This window comes from Bombina bombina, chromosome 2 (genome assembly GCF_027579735.1).
Source record: "Bombina bombina isolate aBomBom1 chromosome 2, aBomBom1.pri, whole genome shotgun sequence".
Lineage (NCBI taxonomy): Eukaryota > Metazoa > Chordata > Amphibia > Anura > Bombinatoridae > Bombina > Bombina bombina.
Genome location: NC_069500.1, coordinates 1429457696 through 1429472819, shown reverse-complemented (window position 1 = coordinate 1429472819; position 15124 = coordinate 1429457696). Strand labels below are relative to the sequence as shown.

The 15124-nt window shown below is 36.5% G+C and overlaps 1 protein-coding gene across 1 annotated transcript in view; it reads right to left on the bottom strand.

Moving 5' to 3' along the window:
* The window catches only part of LOC128647600 (vomeronasal type-2 receptor 26-like), a 333654-nt gene that overhangs the window by 273331 nt on the left and 45199 nt on the right, over positions 1-15124 (bottom strand). Inside the window, exon 5 of the mRNA XM_053700356.1 lies at positions 11482-11773. Within this exon, the coding sequence (XP_053556331.1) occupies positions 11482-11773 (292 nt within the window). The remainder of the gene's footprint in view (positions 1-11481; positions 11774-15124) is intronic.

Below are 15124 nucleotides of genomic sequence, written 5' to 3'. Positions count from 1 at the left end.
TGGAGATAGCAACACCCCCCAAACATAAAGAAATTATGTTCCAATAGAAATTATATTGCTGTTAGCAAGACGTATATAACATCCCTTGTATAGTTTGAGAAATTGTTAAAAAAATAAGCTACAGCAGCTAGACCCTGGTGGTTTGGGATGGAGGTGTAGAGGGACGTAACATCAATTTTCACAAAACAATATGATTCTTGCCATTTTAGCTCATTCATGTTATTGGGTACCTAAGTGGAATCTTTAAAATAGCTGTCAGGGTTTCATCTTGTGCCATACTGTACCTTTAAGAAAGTGAACTCACTAGCCCTATTTAAGGCACCTCCCAACAGAACTCATTGCTTGGTAATTTGTTGCTCAGTGATAAGCTGCTTCAGAAGAGACCTAGCCCTTTATACAAACATTGTATTTACTTGCATTACTCTTTAAACTCACCTTGAGATTCTATTTGTTTGGATCTACCTGCTCAAGCTTTGATGTGGTTAAAACCATTCAGCGTTTACATCAGTGAGAAATCTTTCTGTGTCAGCTGTACTGAAGTTTGCTCTCTGAAGCGTGTGACGTCACGCCCGACATTCTCCCGCCGCAGCTGTGTCTCTGGTTCTCTCTCTCTCTCACCGATGGGACTGTTTGCTGTCTGGTAACAGTATTACTCTGCTCAAAACCACCTCTCATAACACTGGTCTGTATATTTTGCATAATATGAACCGCATGTATTGCTACAACTTCATTGCTATTTGTAAGCTTGCCATACAAACTCTGTGAATAACGCTCACACATGCTGGGGAATTATAATTGCTTTCTTGTTGCATTGGTTTACTAGTGACTCAAACTATTTTTCCCAGATAACTATTTCGAATACTACTATCTCTGACAAGGAGATATATTGCTACACTTTTGTTCATAACGGACTTCCTAAACATTCACTAATAGTTTTCAAATTCACTTTCAAGCCTGCTTACAAATGACTGTCTGTATTATATCAATTACACCTGCTTTATAAAAACAACACAGCAACTTTAATTCTGTTCATAGTTACATTGGACAAGTTTGGATGTAAAAGTATACATTCTCAAAGAGGATTATATTATATTTTCAGCTTGGTATTTCCTAACTAACCTGCTGTGTGATTGCTGGTGTGTTTGATAAGCCTATTGTATATATTTAAAGTTTGTCTGCTTGTGTGTCTGAATCAAGGCTCCTGCAGTATTTAACTCTTTCACCTCACGTGAGTTGCCATCTCTGTTTATATCTCTTCTATCTGCTGCTAGCAGATTCTGTTGCGTGAAGGTTCCGTTTTCACTCAGCTACCCTGCTGTAGTGACCCTCAGTTCAATGAGCATATCAGGGTTCCCTTAAGTTCAATATGTGGGAATCCGAGGTAAGGTGTGAGACTGAGTGGTCCTACATTGGCAGAAAGCTGTTACTGTAGTATTAGTCATTTAAACCAATCATATCCTAACATATTACCAAGCCTGAAAAAGAATACTACTAACAGCTTAGATCATGGACATAAGTGAACTGTCCAGGAGAGTTGGTTCATTAGCCCAGAGTATGGATCACATGATTCAAGGTTTAAGGGACATTCAATTAGAGAATCAGAATATAAAAAAGTTTATTAATGATCACCTTGCTAACAAGCCTGCCACTGTTGAGCCAACCTTTGAACCTATTATTAGTCCGCCTGAAAAATTCTCTGGTGACAGATCTATGTTCAGGGATTTCAGGAATTCTTGCACCTTGCTATTCACCTTGAAACCTAAGTCATACCCAACTGATAGGGTCAGAGTTTTAACTGTAATATCATTCCTTAGAGGTGAGGCCAGGTCTTGGGCCAATGCCTTTTATGAAAAGGATGACCCCATTCTAAATTCCTTAGAAGAATTTTTTTCTGCTATGTCTCTCTTATACGAAGATCACAATAAGCAGAACACTGCTGAAATTGCCATCAGATCTTTACGGCAGGGCAAAAGAATGGTTGAAGATTACATTACTGAATTCAAGAGGTGGGCACCTGACACCCTATGGAATATCCCTGCTCTACGCAATCAGTTCCGTTTAGGGCTCAATGATTCAGTTAAGGATGAGTTGGCAAGGGGTGTTATCCCAGAAGACTTGGATGCCTTGATGACTCTCTCTATTGGCATAGATGGCCGCCTCAGGCAAAGGAAGTCAGAAAAATCTTCTACTGAGTATACGACCAGGAGGTCTCCTATCTATCATCACTCATTACCTTCCACAGCCAGCATAAGGACCATTGAAGAACCTATGGATGTTGCAGTCATTAGGGGACCCTTAAGACCCAAAGAGAAAGCAAGGCGTAAGCTTCTAAACTTATGTTTATATTGTGGAGGAAAAAACCATGGAGTTAGGGACTGTCCCTCCCTGCTTCGACAAAAGAAGGGTAAGACTTCATCTTATGACCATACAGTTAATTTGCTTAACAGCATAAAATCTCATCTGTCTCTTTATGTCTCCCTACAGTGGTCCCATCAGAAGATAAACCTTCAAGCCATAATTGACTCTGGGGCTTCTGGGAATTTTGCTGATAATACTTTTGTTGTCAAAAATCATATACCACTAATAAAAAAGAATGTTCCACTAGCAATTTGTCTGGTTGACGGCTCATTTTTTAGCTCTGGTCCCATAACTCATCACACTATTCCTCTCAAAGTGGTTACCCCTTCAGGACATACAGAGCTTATTTCGTTTGATGTCCTCCCATCTTCTGTCTATCCTATAATCCTTGGCTTGAATTGGTTAATAAAACATAATCCCACCATAACTTGGTCAACTGCATCTGTGGTTTTCGATTCAGATCACTGTAAGCAATCCTGCTTTGGGGTACACACACTTTGTCAATTGGTTGAACATAAGTTACCAGAATGCTATAGTGAGTTTGCTGATGTTTTTGACAAAAAAGAGGCTGAGTCCTTGCCTCCACACAGAGACTATGACTGTCCTATTGATCTTATACCTGGAAGTTCCATACCTTACGGTCACATATATCCGTTATCACAGCCAGAGTTAAATAATTTAAAACAATATTTAGATGAAAACTTAAAAAAAGGCTTTATTAGACCTTCTACCTCTTCTGCAGCTGCGGCTATGTTATTTGTAAAAAATAAAGATGGCAGTCTCAGGCCTATTATCGACTATAGGCAGTTGAACAAATGCCCAAAAAAGAACAGGTACCCCCTGCCCCTCATACCTGAACTTATTGAACGTTTACAAGGTGCCACAGTCTTTACCAAACTTGACCTCAGAGGTGCCTATAATTTGATCAGGATGAGGGCAGGGGATGAATGGCTAACTGCTTTCCGTACAAGATACAGATTATATGAATACACTGTAATGCCCTTTGGTTTGTGCAATGCACCAGCGACATTCCAATGTTTTATAAATGATGTTTTCCATGACTTATTGGATGTCTGTATAGTTGTATACTTGGATGACATTTTGGTTTACTCGAACACTTTGGAGGCTCATATTGTACATGTCAAACAAGTGTTAACACGTTTAAGGGCACATCATCTCTATGCAAAACTTGAAAAGTGTATTTTTAACACAAATACCATATCATTCCTTGGATATTGCATCTCACCAGCTGGAATTTCAATGGAATCGAGTAAGGTGGACGCCATCACAAACTGGCCCATTCTACGTAACAAAAAAGATGTCCAAAGATTCCTTGGCTTTACAAATTTTTATAGAAAATTCATCAAAGATTTCTCTCTTATTGTCAGACCCCTAACTACGTAAACAGGTTAAGTTTTCTTGGAATCCAGCTGCTGATCATTCTTTCAATACTCTAAAAAGTAAATTCATATCAGCCCCTATATTACAATTCCCAGATCCCACTTGTCATTTTACGCTCGAAGTAGATGCTTCTGAGTTTGCTGTAGGTGCTGTTCTCTCTCAGAGACACACTGATAAAGAACCTTTGCATCCTGTCTCCTACTACTCTAGAACCATGAGTTCAGCAGAGATTAATTATGGAATCGGTGACTAGGAACTTCTTGCCATTAAAACAGCTTTGGAGTTTTGGCGACACCTCCTAGAGGGTGCAACATATCCAATCACTATCTATACAGATCACCGCAATTTAGAATATTTGAAATCAAATAAGACCCTTACTGCACGCCAGGTGCGATGGAGTTTGTTTTTCTCTCGCTTTGATTATGTTATTACTTACAGACCAGGTTCAAAAAATATGATGCTCTTTCCAGAAAAGACCCCCATCCAATTGATATAGATTCTCCTTCATCCATCATACCCTCGGATAGAATTATTTGTCTAACAACTGAGTTTAAAAATACTCTACAAGAACATCTAAGGGTTGATTCTGCTTTGGTTCATTTACCTGTACTAAAGCATTCAGACGATTTATACTATCATGGCACTCTTTTGTATATACCATCTTCTTTAAGGAATGAGGTACTTGCCTCTGCCCACGACTCTTTGTTGGCTGGTCATCCTAGGGTTCATAGAACTGATCATTTGCTCAAAAGGAATTATTGGTGGCCTAAGATGCATGATACTATTCAGCAGTATATTGATTCTTGTGTTATCTGTACCACCAAGAAACATCAGCACAAGAGCCCTTATGGTTACCTTCTCTCTTTGCCAGTACCAGATAGACCTTGGGCAGCAATTGCTATGGATTTTATTGTTGACTTACCTTCATCTGCTAATTACAATACCATACTAGTTGTAGTGGACTTATTCACTAAAATGGCACATTTCCTACCACATAGAGGATTACCTACAGCATCAGAAACTGCTACACTTTTTCTAAATCAGATTGTGAAATTACATGGTTTACCAGAGTCAATTACCATGGATAGAGGTACGCAGTTCACCTCAAGATTTTGGAATCAACTATGCACTTCTCTTAATATTTCTAAACGATTGAGTACCGCCTATCATCCACAAACGAATGGTCAAACAGAGAGAATGAATCAAACACTGGAGCAATATCTTCGTTGTTACTGCACTCAACAGCAAGATAACTGGCATTCTTTACTTGCCACTGCCGAATTTGCCCATAATAATGCTTTGAATTCGTCAACTAAAATGACACCATTTTATATCAATTATGGATTTCATCCCTCATACAATACAAATCAGATCAACAACTCTGATATACCAATTGTTAATGACCTTGTTAACTCCATTGCTACCAATTTCACAACTTTGAAACAAGTCTTACAAGAAGCTCAGGCTGTTCAGAAACACCACTATGATTTACGTAGATCAAAGCCCCCAGACTACAAGGTTGGTGACAAAGTCTGGTTAAGCACTAAACACCTTAGGTTGCAAGTTCCTTCTAAAAAGCTGACTTCTTTATATTTAGGACCTTATGTGATACAAAAGGTTATCAATGTTAATGCTGTAACACTGCAGCTACCGGACTCTCTAAAGATACATCCCACGTTCCACGTTTCACTATTAAAACCATATGGTACAATGAGAGGCACAACTCAGAATGACACAGTGAATCCCTTGGTTACTGATGGCTTGGAGTATGAGATTGAATCTATCTTGGATTCTCGTTACCATCGTAGTCCACTCCAATATCTTGTCAGTTGGAAAGGTTTTGGTCCTGAGGAGGACTCTTGGGAACCCTCCACACATGTCTCTGCTCCTCGACTTGTCTCTTTGTTTCATCGAAGGAATCCTGACCGTCCGGGTCCATGATCCGCGGAGCGGCTCCTTTGGGGGAGTATCCTGTCAGGGTTTCATCTTTTGTCATACTGTACCTTTAAGAAAGTGAACTCACTAGCCCTATTTAAGGCACCTCCCAACAGAACTCATTGCTTGGTAATTTGTTGCTCAGTGATAAGCTGCTTCAGAAGAGACCTAGCCCTTTATACAAACATTGTATTTACTTGCATTACTCTTTAAACTCACCTTGAGATTTTATTTGTTTGGATCTACCTGCTCAAGCTTTGATGTGGTTAAAACCATTCAGCATTTACATCAGTGAGAAATCTTTCTGTGTCAGCTGTACTGAAGTTTGCTCTCTGCAGCGTGTGACGTCACGCCCGACATTCTCCCGCCGCAGCTGTGTCTCTGTCACCGATGGGACTGTTTGCTGTCTGGTAACAGTATTACTCTGCTCAAAACCACCTCTCATAACACTGGTCGGTATATTTTGCATAATATGAACCGCATGTATTGCTACAACTTCATTGCTATTTGTAAGCTTGCCATACAAACTCTGTGAATAACGCTCACACATGCTGGGGAATTATAATTGCTTTCTTGTTGCATTGGTTTACTAGTGACTCAAACTATTTTTCCCAGATAACTATTTCGAATACTACTATCTCTGACAAGGAGATATATTGCTACACTTTTGTTCATAACGGACTTCCTAAACATTCACTAATAGTTTTCAAATTCACTTTCAAGCCTGCTTGAAAATGACTGTTTGTATTATATCAATTACACCTGCTCTATAAGAACAACACAGCAACTTTAATTCTGTTCATAGTTACATTGGACAAGTTTGGATGTAAAAGTATACATTCTCAAAGAGGATTATATTATATTTTCAGCTTGGTATTTCCTAACTAACCTGCTGTGTGATTGCTGGTGTGTTTGATAAGCCTATTGTATATATTAAAAGTTTGTCTGCTTGTGTGTCTGAATCAAGGCTCCTGCAGTATTTAACTCTTTCACCTCATGTGAGTTGCCATCTCTGTTTATATCTCTTCTATCTGCTGCTAGCAGATTCTGTTGCGTGAAGGTTCCGTTTTCACTCAGCTACCCTGCTGTAGTGACCCTCAGTTCAATGAGCATATCAGGGTTCCCTTAAGTTCAATATGTGGGAATCCGAGGTAAGGTGTGAGACTGAGTGGTCCTACATTGGCAGAAAGCTGTTACTGTAGTATTAGTCATTTAAACCAATCATATCCTAACAATAGCTCATTAATTCCCCAACAAGAGACTGGAGATATGCGTCCACCAATTCAGAAAGTGGTTCAAGGAGGGACCCTACCCCTGATATAATGGCCTACCTGGGGGCTGTTTACTGTCTTTATGTAGTTTGGGGACAAAGTAAAAGATAGGTGTAAGGGGTGTATAGGGCAGTAATGTATCAAATATTGATTCTTGGAATGCCCCTTCTTTTTTCCCCAATTCAAGGATGTCCTTAAATTTAGTTTTACATTTTTGGTTGAGATTAAAGGTCAGTCTGGAATACACCTCTGCATCATTCAGCTGTCTGAGAGCTTCTGAAGTGTAATAAACTCAGTCCATAATGACCACATTCCCACCCTTGTCGGATTCTTTAATCACGATGTCAGAGTTTGATCTCAATGTTTTTAGAGCTTTATTCTGCTCATATGTGAGATTCTGTTTGTGTAAATTTACATGGGCCTTTTTATTAGTTATACTTTATGATAAGCTCTTTAGTTTATGCTCTATTGTTTATTAAAAGACATCTATGCCTTTACTCCTACTTTGTACTAGGTAGAAAGCACTTTTCTTCATGCTAGGTCTGAATGTTGGCATTGCATTATGTATTTCTATGTATATATTCCCATTTGTCTGAATTGGTGGAGTCATATCTTTAGCCTCTTGTTGGGAAATTAATGAGCTATATTAAAGATTCCACTCAGGTACTCAATAACATGAATAAGCTAAAATGGCAAGAAACATATTGTTTTGTGACAATTGATGTTACATCCCTCTACACCTCCATCCCATACCACCAGGGTCTAGCTGCTGTAGCTTATTTTTTGAACAATTTCTCTAACTATACAAGGGATGTTATATACTTCTTGCTAATAGCAATAGAATTTCTATTGGAACATAATTTCTTTATTTTTTGGTGGTGTTGCTATCTCCAGAGGCGTGGTACGGCTATGGGGGTAAATTTTGCTCCCTCCTATGCCAACCTGTTCATGGGTTGGTGGGAAGCCTTCCACATCTATGGAGATGGCAACCACCACAAGCAACATATTATTTATTACGGCAGATATATTGATGACCCGTTAAAGATTTTGGATGGGGATGAGGAGACTGTGGGGAGGTTCCTGGAGACCATCAATTCCAAAGACATGAATCTTAGGTTTACAGCTGAACAGCATAAAACTAATATCAAGTTCCTAGACTTGGAATTGATGGCTGATACACGGACCAACACAGTAAGTACATCGGTGTATAGGAAGCCCACAGGGGGCAATACAATCTTGAATTTGAAATTCTGCCACCCAGGCCATGTCAAGAAAGCCATCCCAAAAGGACAGTACATAAGAACAAGAAGAATGTGTTCAGACACAAAGATTTATGAAAAACAATGTAAGGTACTTGAGGAAAGACTATTGGATAGGGGTTATCCAGCTACTTTGCTAAAGAACACCAAAAGTGAGGTAGATCTAATACCTAGAGAAAATCAGCTAATATACAAAAAAACAAATTTGAGACAAAATGGTAATTTTGATGAAAAAGTAGTATTCAGTACTCCGTATAGTCTGGAATACAACAAAATTTGTGACATTCTAAAACAATGTTTACCCATTTTAGCAGTAGATGCTAGTCTAGAAAAGGTAGCAATAGATGGGTGTAAATTTGTTGCGAGAAAAAGTAAAACTATTGGCAACATGGTAGCGCCCTCTGATCTACCTGTTAAAAATACTAGGAGGTGGTTACCAAATAGATTAGAGTTTTATAAATGTAAGACCCAACGATGTAAAACCTGTAATCATGTAATTTCACTTCCTCCATCACAAATTGTACATATGATATTATATTTAAATTAAATTGTAATTCCAATCATGTCATCTATCTATTGCCTATAGGGGGTGCCAAATCCAATACGTAGGTAGAACAAAACGTCTTCTTAAGGATAGGGCCCTGGAACACATCAAGGACATAGAAGACCCAGATGTATTCACCCCAGTGTCAAAACATTTTAAATTAATGCACCAGGGAGATGCCTCATTGCTATCCATTCAAGCAATAGACCATGTCCCCCAGCAAAAACGTGGAGGGGACAGAGAGTATAAACTTAACTACAAAGAAGCCCAATGGATTTTTTATACTAAATACTAGACACCCTCAGGGAATTAACAAGGAGAGTGATGTAAAGCTGTTTATTTAGGGTATTTACCCCTGCCTTTTTGCACTAATATTACTTCTCTCCTTGTTTTTCATATTTCATATTTAACATTGGTAAAAAAAACTTAGAGGACTTTACATACTAAGATCATTACAAAAGTGAATTTTTAGATAAAAATTATTTTACAGTGCTGGCTAAATTACAATATGATTTTGATATTTCACAATTCCAAAATATATAAATTTATTGTTTATTGTCTCCCTTAACTTAATCCCTAAATTAGAGAATAATACAAAATCAACTTAAAGGGACATTATACACTCATTTTTTTAATTGCATAAATGTTTTGTAGATCTATTTATATAGCCCATAAAGTTTTTTTGTTTTTTTTTAAATGTATAGTTTTGCTTATTTTTAAATAACATTGCTTTGATTTTCAGACTCCTAACCAAGCCCCAAAGTTTTATGAGAATACTGTGAGCTACCTACTCAAGCTTGCTCCTGTTTGTGTAAAGGGTCTTTTCATATGCAAAAGAAGGGGGAGGGGGGAGTGTCTTATTTGCCACTTGCAGTGGGCTTTCCAGCTATCTTTACAACAAAGCTAAACTGAGAGCTTCTAAGTAAGTTTTTAAACAGTTTTATACTGGATTTTTATATCAGTATCTGTGCATCTTATTCTTTATAGTAGTGTCTATTACATGCAGTTATATGAAAATGAGTGTATACTGTCCCTTTAAGTAACGCTAGATTTCTTACTAATTCCCCCTAAATCCTTGTGTACTTTAAACTTTTGAAATAAGTTGGAAAGGGTTAACTTTATGTTTTTAACTTTGTAAATTGATGTCTCTTTAAATAGAGGACATGGACACAGCAATCAAACAGCAGTGATCAAGCGTGGGGAACTACGTGAAACATGTCTGCGGTTGTTTTGCTGTGACCCTGACCTTATGTTCGTGGAGCTAAGGCTCCTTTCTGTTTTTATACCCTGTTCCCAATAAAGTAACTATTTTTATCTACAATGCTGACTCGCGGGCTGTTTTGGATCTTGTTGGCTGCTTGAGCTTTTCACTGTGACGCCCGGAAGTATTTTGGTTTTCTCTCAGTTCAGTTTTCGCCTTTAACGGAGGCGTGCTTCCTGGGCTCCAGGTGCAGAAGCTTGGATTTTACAGACCAGTGCCGACGCTGAAGAAAACGCTGCTCTGACACACGGACCCCCAGGATTGGTAAGCGCCACCTTTCTTCTTTGCTTGCATATAGTTTGAGATGGGGATGTGGCAGTTTAGGGGTTAATAGTGTAGGTGATCTATGGTGTAGGTCAAAAAATGTTAGTATAATTTTTTTTGTGTTTAGTGAAAAAAAAATGTGAGCTCAAACCCTTTATGCAAACTTTGTCGCATAAAAAAATGTGAGCATAAAATTTAATTGCTTTTGAGTGATTGCATTTACATTCAACTTGTATTGCAATATCATGTTATCGTTAACACTCCACTTGTAAACGTTTGCTGCCCTGTATAATTATATTATTTAAAGCAATAAAATGTTGGTTACGGTATAATCAACCATTTAAATGATCCTTGTAGGCCAGCAAAAAGCCTAGAAAATATTATTTATTCACAAGTACTGTATTTATAAATGTATCCAATCCAAATGCAGAACTTGGTCATTTCCGGGTGATGACGCACGTGGTGACATCATTTCTGGTGCGATGCAACACAGTGTCAGAAGCTGTTAAGATCGCTGGTGGAAAAGGTGTGCAGGATGGCGGTCATCATGGGATAGATCGTGAAGGTAGGGGAGTGCGCTGGTCCTCAAGAGACTCCAGCAGGGGTTACGGCCCTGTCGTGGGGGCAGCAGGTGAGCGGCTCAGTGAACAGGGTGGTGACTGCTAGCCAGGAATCAGTGTTAGGTTCAAATGGATTTGAATGAACGTTGGAATGGAAAATATTAATAACTATCTTTAGGTTATTGCAATTGAACTAAAGCAGTAACTGAATTGTTTCCAGTTTGCGTGCCACATTGAAGTCTATGGGGGGGAGAAGTTAACACAGTTGTGATATTTAAAGTCCTAAAGTTAGCACAACGGATTTTGCTCACGCACAAACATTTTACTTTCAGCTTGTAATATGCACGCTAACCTGCGCTCTGTAAAAGTTTCTTCTGGTGGTGTTTGCACGCAAAAGAAAACACTAAATAGCGCACTACTTGTAATCTTGCCATCAGCTGGCTATTTTTTTAATATTATGGGCATTCTATGGATACTTGTTTTAAAATGAATAGGACATTTAAATAGAGACATATAGTAGATCAGAACATGATCCTTACTACAGAGCTACAGCATAAAACTACAGAGCATGAGATAAAATGATTTCTCCTACATATATGAGCTATTTCCTACACGTATCGATACCTACTTGCGGGTAGTCGTACACCGATAATAGATTCGCCATAGGGACCGTGGTGGCTGAGGAAAAATCTCCGATAAAGCCAGCAAGTTTACTGTTTTTCATGCAGGAGAAATTAGGAATCAGTTTCCCAGGCCCAGATAATATTTGCAGAACATTTGCTACAGCGATGCTCACATCCCCACATGAGTCGTACACGAGATATCCCAGAGTAATGTTAGGTAGCACTTTAAGGCTCTTATTAAACTCATTAATGGTAAAAACAAATGTCAGGAGATGCTTGTAATACAGAGCAAATGGGCTGTGAAAAGAAATTTAAAGAGCTGTCAATTAACACATTATTTTGTTATTTTACACATCTGCTGCTTTTTATAAGCTTTTTATAAGTTTAACAGTACATTAGAATGTTTATTGCAGCAATATGATTACCTTTTAATCATCTGATTCTCACATCTATATATTATAACTGTTATATGGTTTGTTTTAAAAAATACTCATTATAGAAATGATTGCAATTAAATCAGCTGTAGAAATAAATGAATACATTCACTTATAAAGGCAAAGCATTTTACACCAGGACAGAAAATAAGAGAGGCGAAAAAAACATTATAAAAGTTTTTCACATTTATAGAGCTCCCATCCACCTGACAGTGGGCTTTAAAAATCGTTATTCTTATTATTATTATTAATAATAATAATAATAATAATAATAATAATGATGATAATAATACAAATAATAGCAATAATAATAATAATAATAATAATAATAATAATACAAATAATAGCAATAATAATAATAATAATAATAATAATAATAATACAGATAATAGCAATAATAATAATAATAATAATAATAATAATACAAATAATACCAATAATAATAATAATAATAATAATAATAATAATAATAATAATAATAATAATACAAATAATAGCAATAATAATAATAGTAATAATAATAATAATAATAATAATAATTCAAATAATAGCAATAATAATAATAATAATAATAATAATAATATTAATAATACAAATAATAATAATAATAATAATAATAATAATAATACAAATAATAGCAATAATAATAATAGTAATAATAATAATAATAATAATAATAATACAAATAATAGCAATAATAATAATAATAATAATAATAATAATATTAATAATACAAATAATAATAATAATAATAATAATAATAATAATAATAATAACAATAATACTACTACTACTACTACTAATAATAATAATAATAATACAAATAATAGCAATAATAATAATAATAATAATAATAATAATAATAATAACAATAATACTACTAATAATAATAACAATAATAATAATTATTCCCCCTTAAAAGGGAATAAATTTGGCTTATTTTTATTTCTAAGGTCTAGGGCCTTAGGACCGTTGGAAATTAGGGTAAATTAAATAAAACTGATGAGATATAAAACTAACAAGTGTTGTGATGTTCGACCTCTGCTGAGTTCTATATGAACATCATTTAGGGTTCCTTATAAACAGTTTTTAGCACATACAGGGTCCTATGCACATTTAGGGTTCCTTATAAACAGTCTTTAGCACATACAGGGTCCTATGCACATTTAGGGTTCCTTATAAACAGTGTTTAGCCCATACAGGGTCCTATGCACATTTAGGGTTCCTTATAAACAGTTTTTTAGCACATACAGGGTCCTATGCACATTTAGGGTTCCTTATAAACAGTGTTTAGCACATACAGGGTCCTATGCACATTTAGGGTTCCTTATAAACAGTTTTTAGCACATACAGGGTCCTATGCACATTTAGGGTTCCTTATAAACAGTCTTTAGCACATACAGGGTCCTATGCACATTTAGGGTTCCTTATAAACAGTTTTTAGCACATACAGGGTCCTATGCACATTTAGGGTTCCTTATAAACAGTCTTTAGCACATACAGGGTCCTATGCACATTTAGGGTTCCTTATAAACAGTTTTTAGCACATACAGGGTCCTATGCACATTTAGGGTTCCTTATAAACAGTCTTTAGCACATACAGGGTCCTATGCACATTTAGGGTTCCTTATAAACAGTCTTTAGCACATACAGGGTCCTATGAACATTTAGGGTTCCTTATAAACAGTCTTTAGCACATACAGGGTCCTATGCACATTTAGGGTTCCGTATAAACAGTTTTTAGCACATACAGGGTCCTATGCACATTTAGTGTTCCTTATAAACAGTGTTTAGCACATACAGGGTCCTATGCACATTTAGGGTTCCTTATAAACAGTCTTTAGCACATACAGGGTCCTATGCACATTTAGGGTTCCTTATAAACAGTGTTTAGCACATACAGGGTCCTATGCACATTTAGGGTTCCTTATAAACAGTCTTTAGCACATACAGGGTCCTATGCACATTTAGGGGCATATTTACCTAATGTGCGGGTGGACATGATACGAAGCAGTTTTAACAAATTACGGATGGACATGATACAATGTAGTGGATCATGTCCGCCTCACATCGATAAATACCAACAGCATACACTGTCAGTATTTATCATTGCACCAGCAGTTCTTTTGAACTGTTGGTGCAATACCGCCCCCTGCAGATTCGCGGACAATCGCTAGCTGGAGGTGTCAATCAACCCAATCGTATCCGATCAGGCTGATTTCTATCTGCGGCCTCAAAGCAGACGACAAGTTATGGAGCAGCAGTCTTTAGACCGGTGCTTCATAACTTCTGCTTTCTTCTGTTTCTGGCGGAAACATAGGGCATTAAGCTCCGTTCGTAGCTTGATAAATTCACACAACACAACGACTGTCTCACACAATATTCTGCATCAATATTTATAAAATAAAAAGTTTGTTTTAAGATCATCAAATCTGAGGATCCAAAGAGGTATTTGTCTCTTTGTGCATTTGTCGCCATTTAAAGGTAATTAGAGATGGGCGAATGTGCTGAACGTGTAATTCGCTTGGTAGAGCGCATAGTCTTGTGGACATTCCCTTTGAACATTGAAATGTTGATAAAAAGGAATATACATAAAAATTAGCTAATTGAAAGTGACTTTTTTTTAAATGTTCATAATTAGATCACATATCCAGATTCAAAACTTTTAATGTAACATTCAAATTAACAAATAGTATTCAGATGTTCAATAGTTCATGTGCGGGGGAATTTAGTAAATTAATACATAATAGATACAAATATATTAAAATCAACGTTTTCTAATTTGAATATTACATTTAAAGGGAGAATTAGAAATACTATCACAAATATTTAGATTCTAATTATTCTAATTTGAATATTACATTTAAAGGGAGAATTAGAAATACTATCACAAATATTTAGATTCTAATTATTCTAATTTGAATATTGCATCAATCGAATAGAATATTATATTAAGAGAAAGCATTAGAAATACTATCACACTAAACGAATGTTATCCTGTTAGGTATGAGGCTAGTCTAGAAATCTTACTTTTCCAGCCCATTAAAAGGGACATTAAACACTTTGAGATGGTGATATAATAACTCACATTATCTAGATATAAAAAGAGGTCTGCAATATACTGTCATTATTTATTTTGTTCCTTTTTCCTGTTATTCCATAATGAAATTGTGAGCTTGTCAGTTCCTGTTAGAAAAGGAAGTGCAGAACTTAT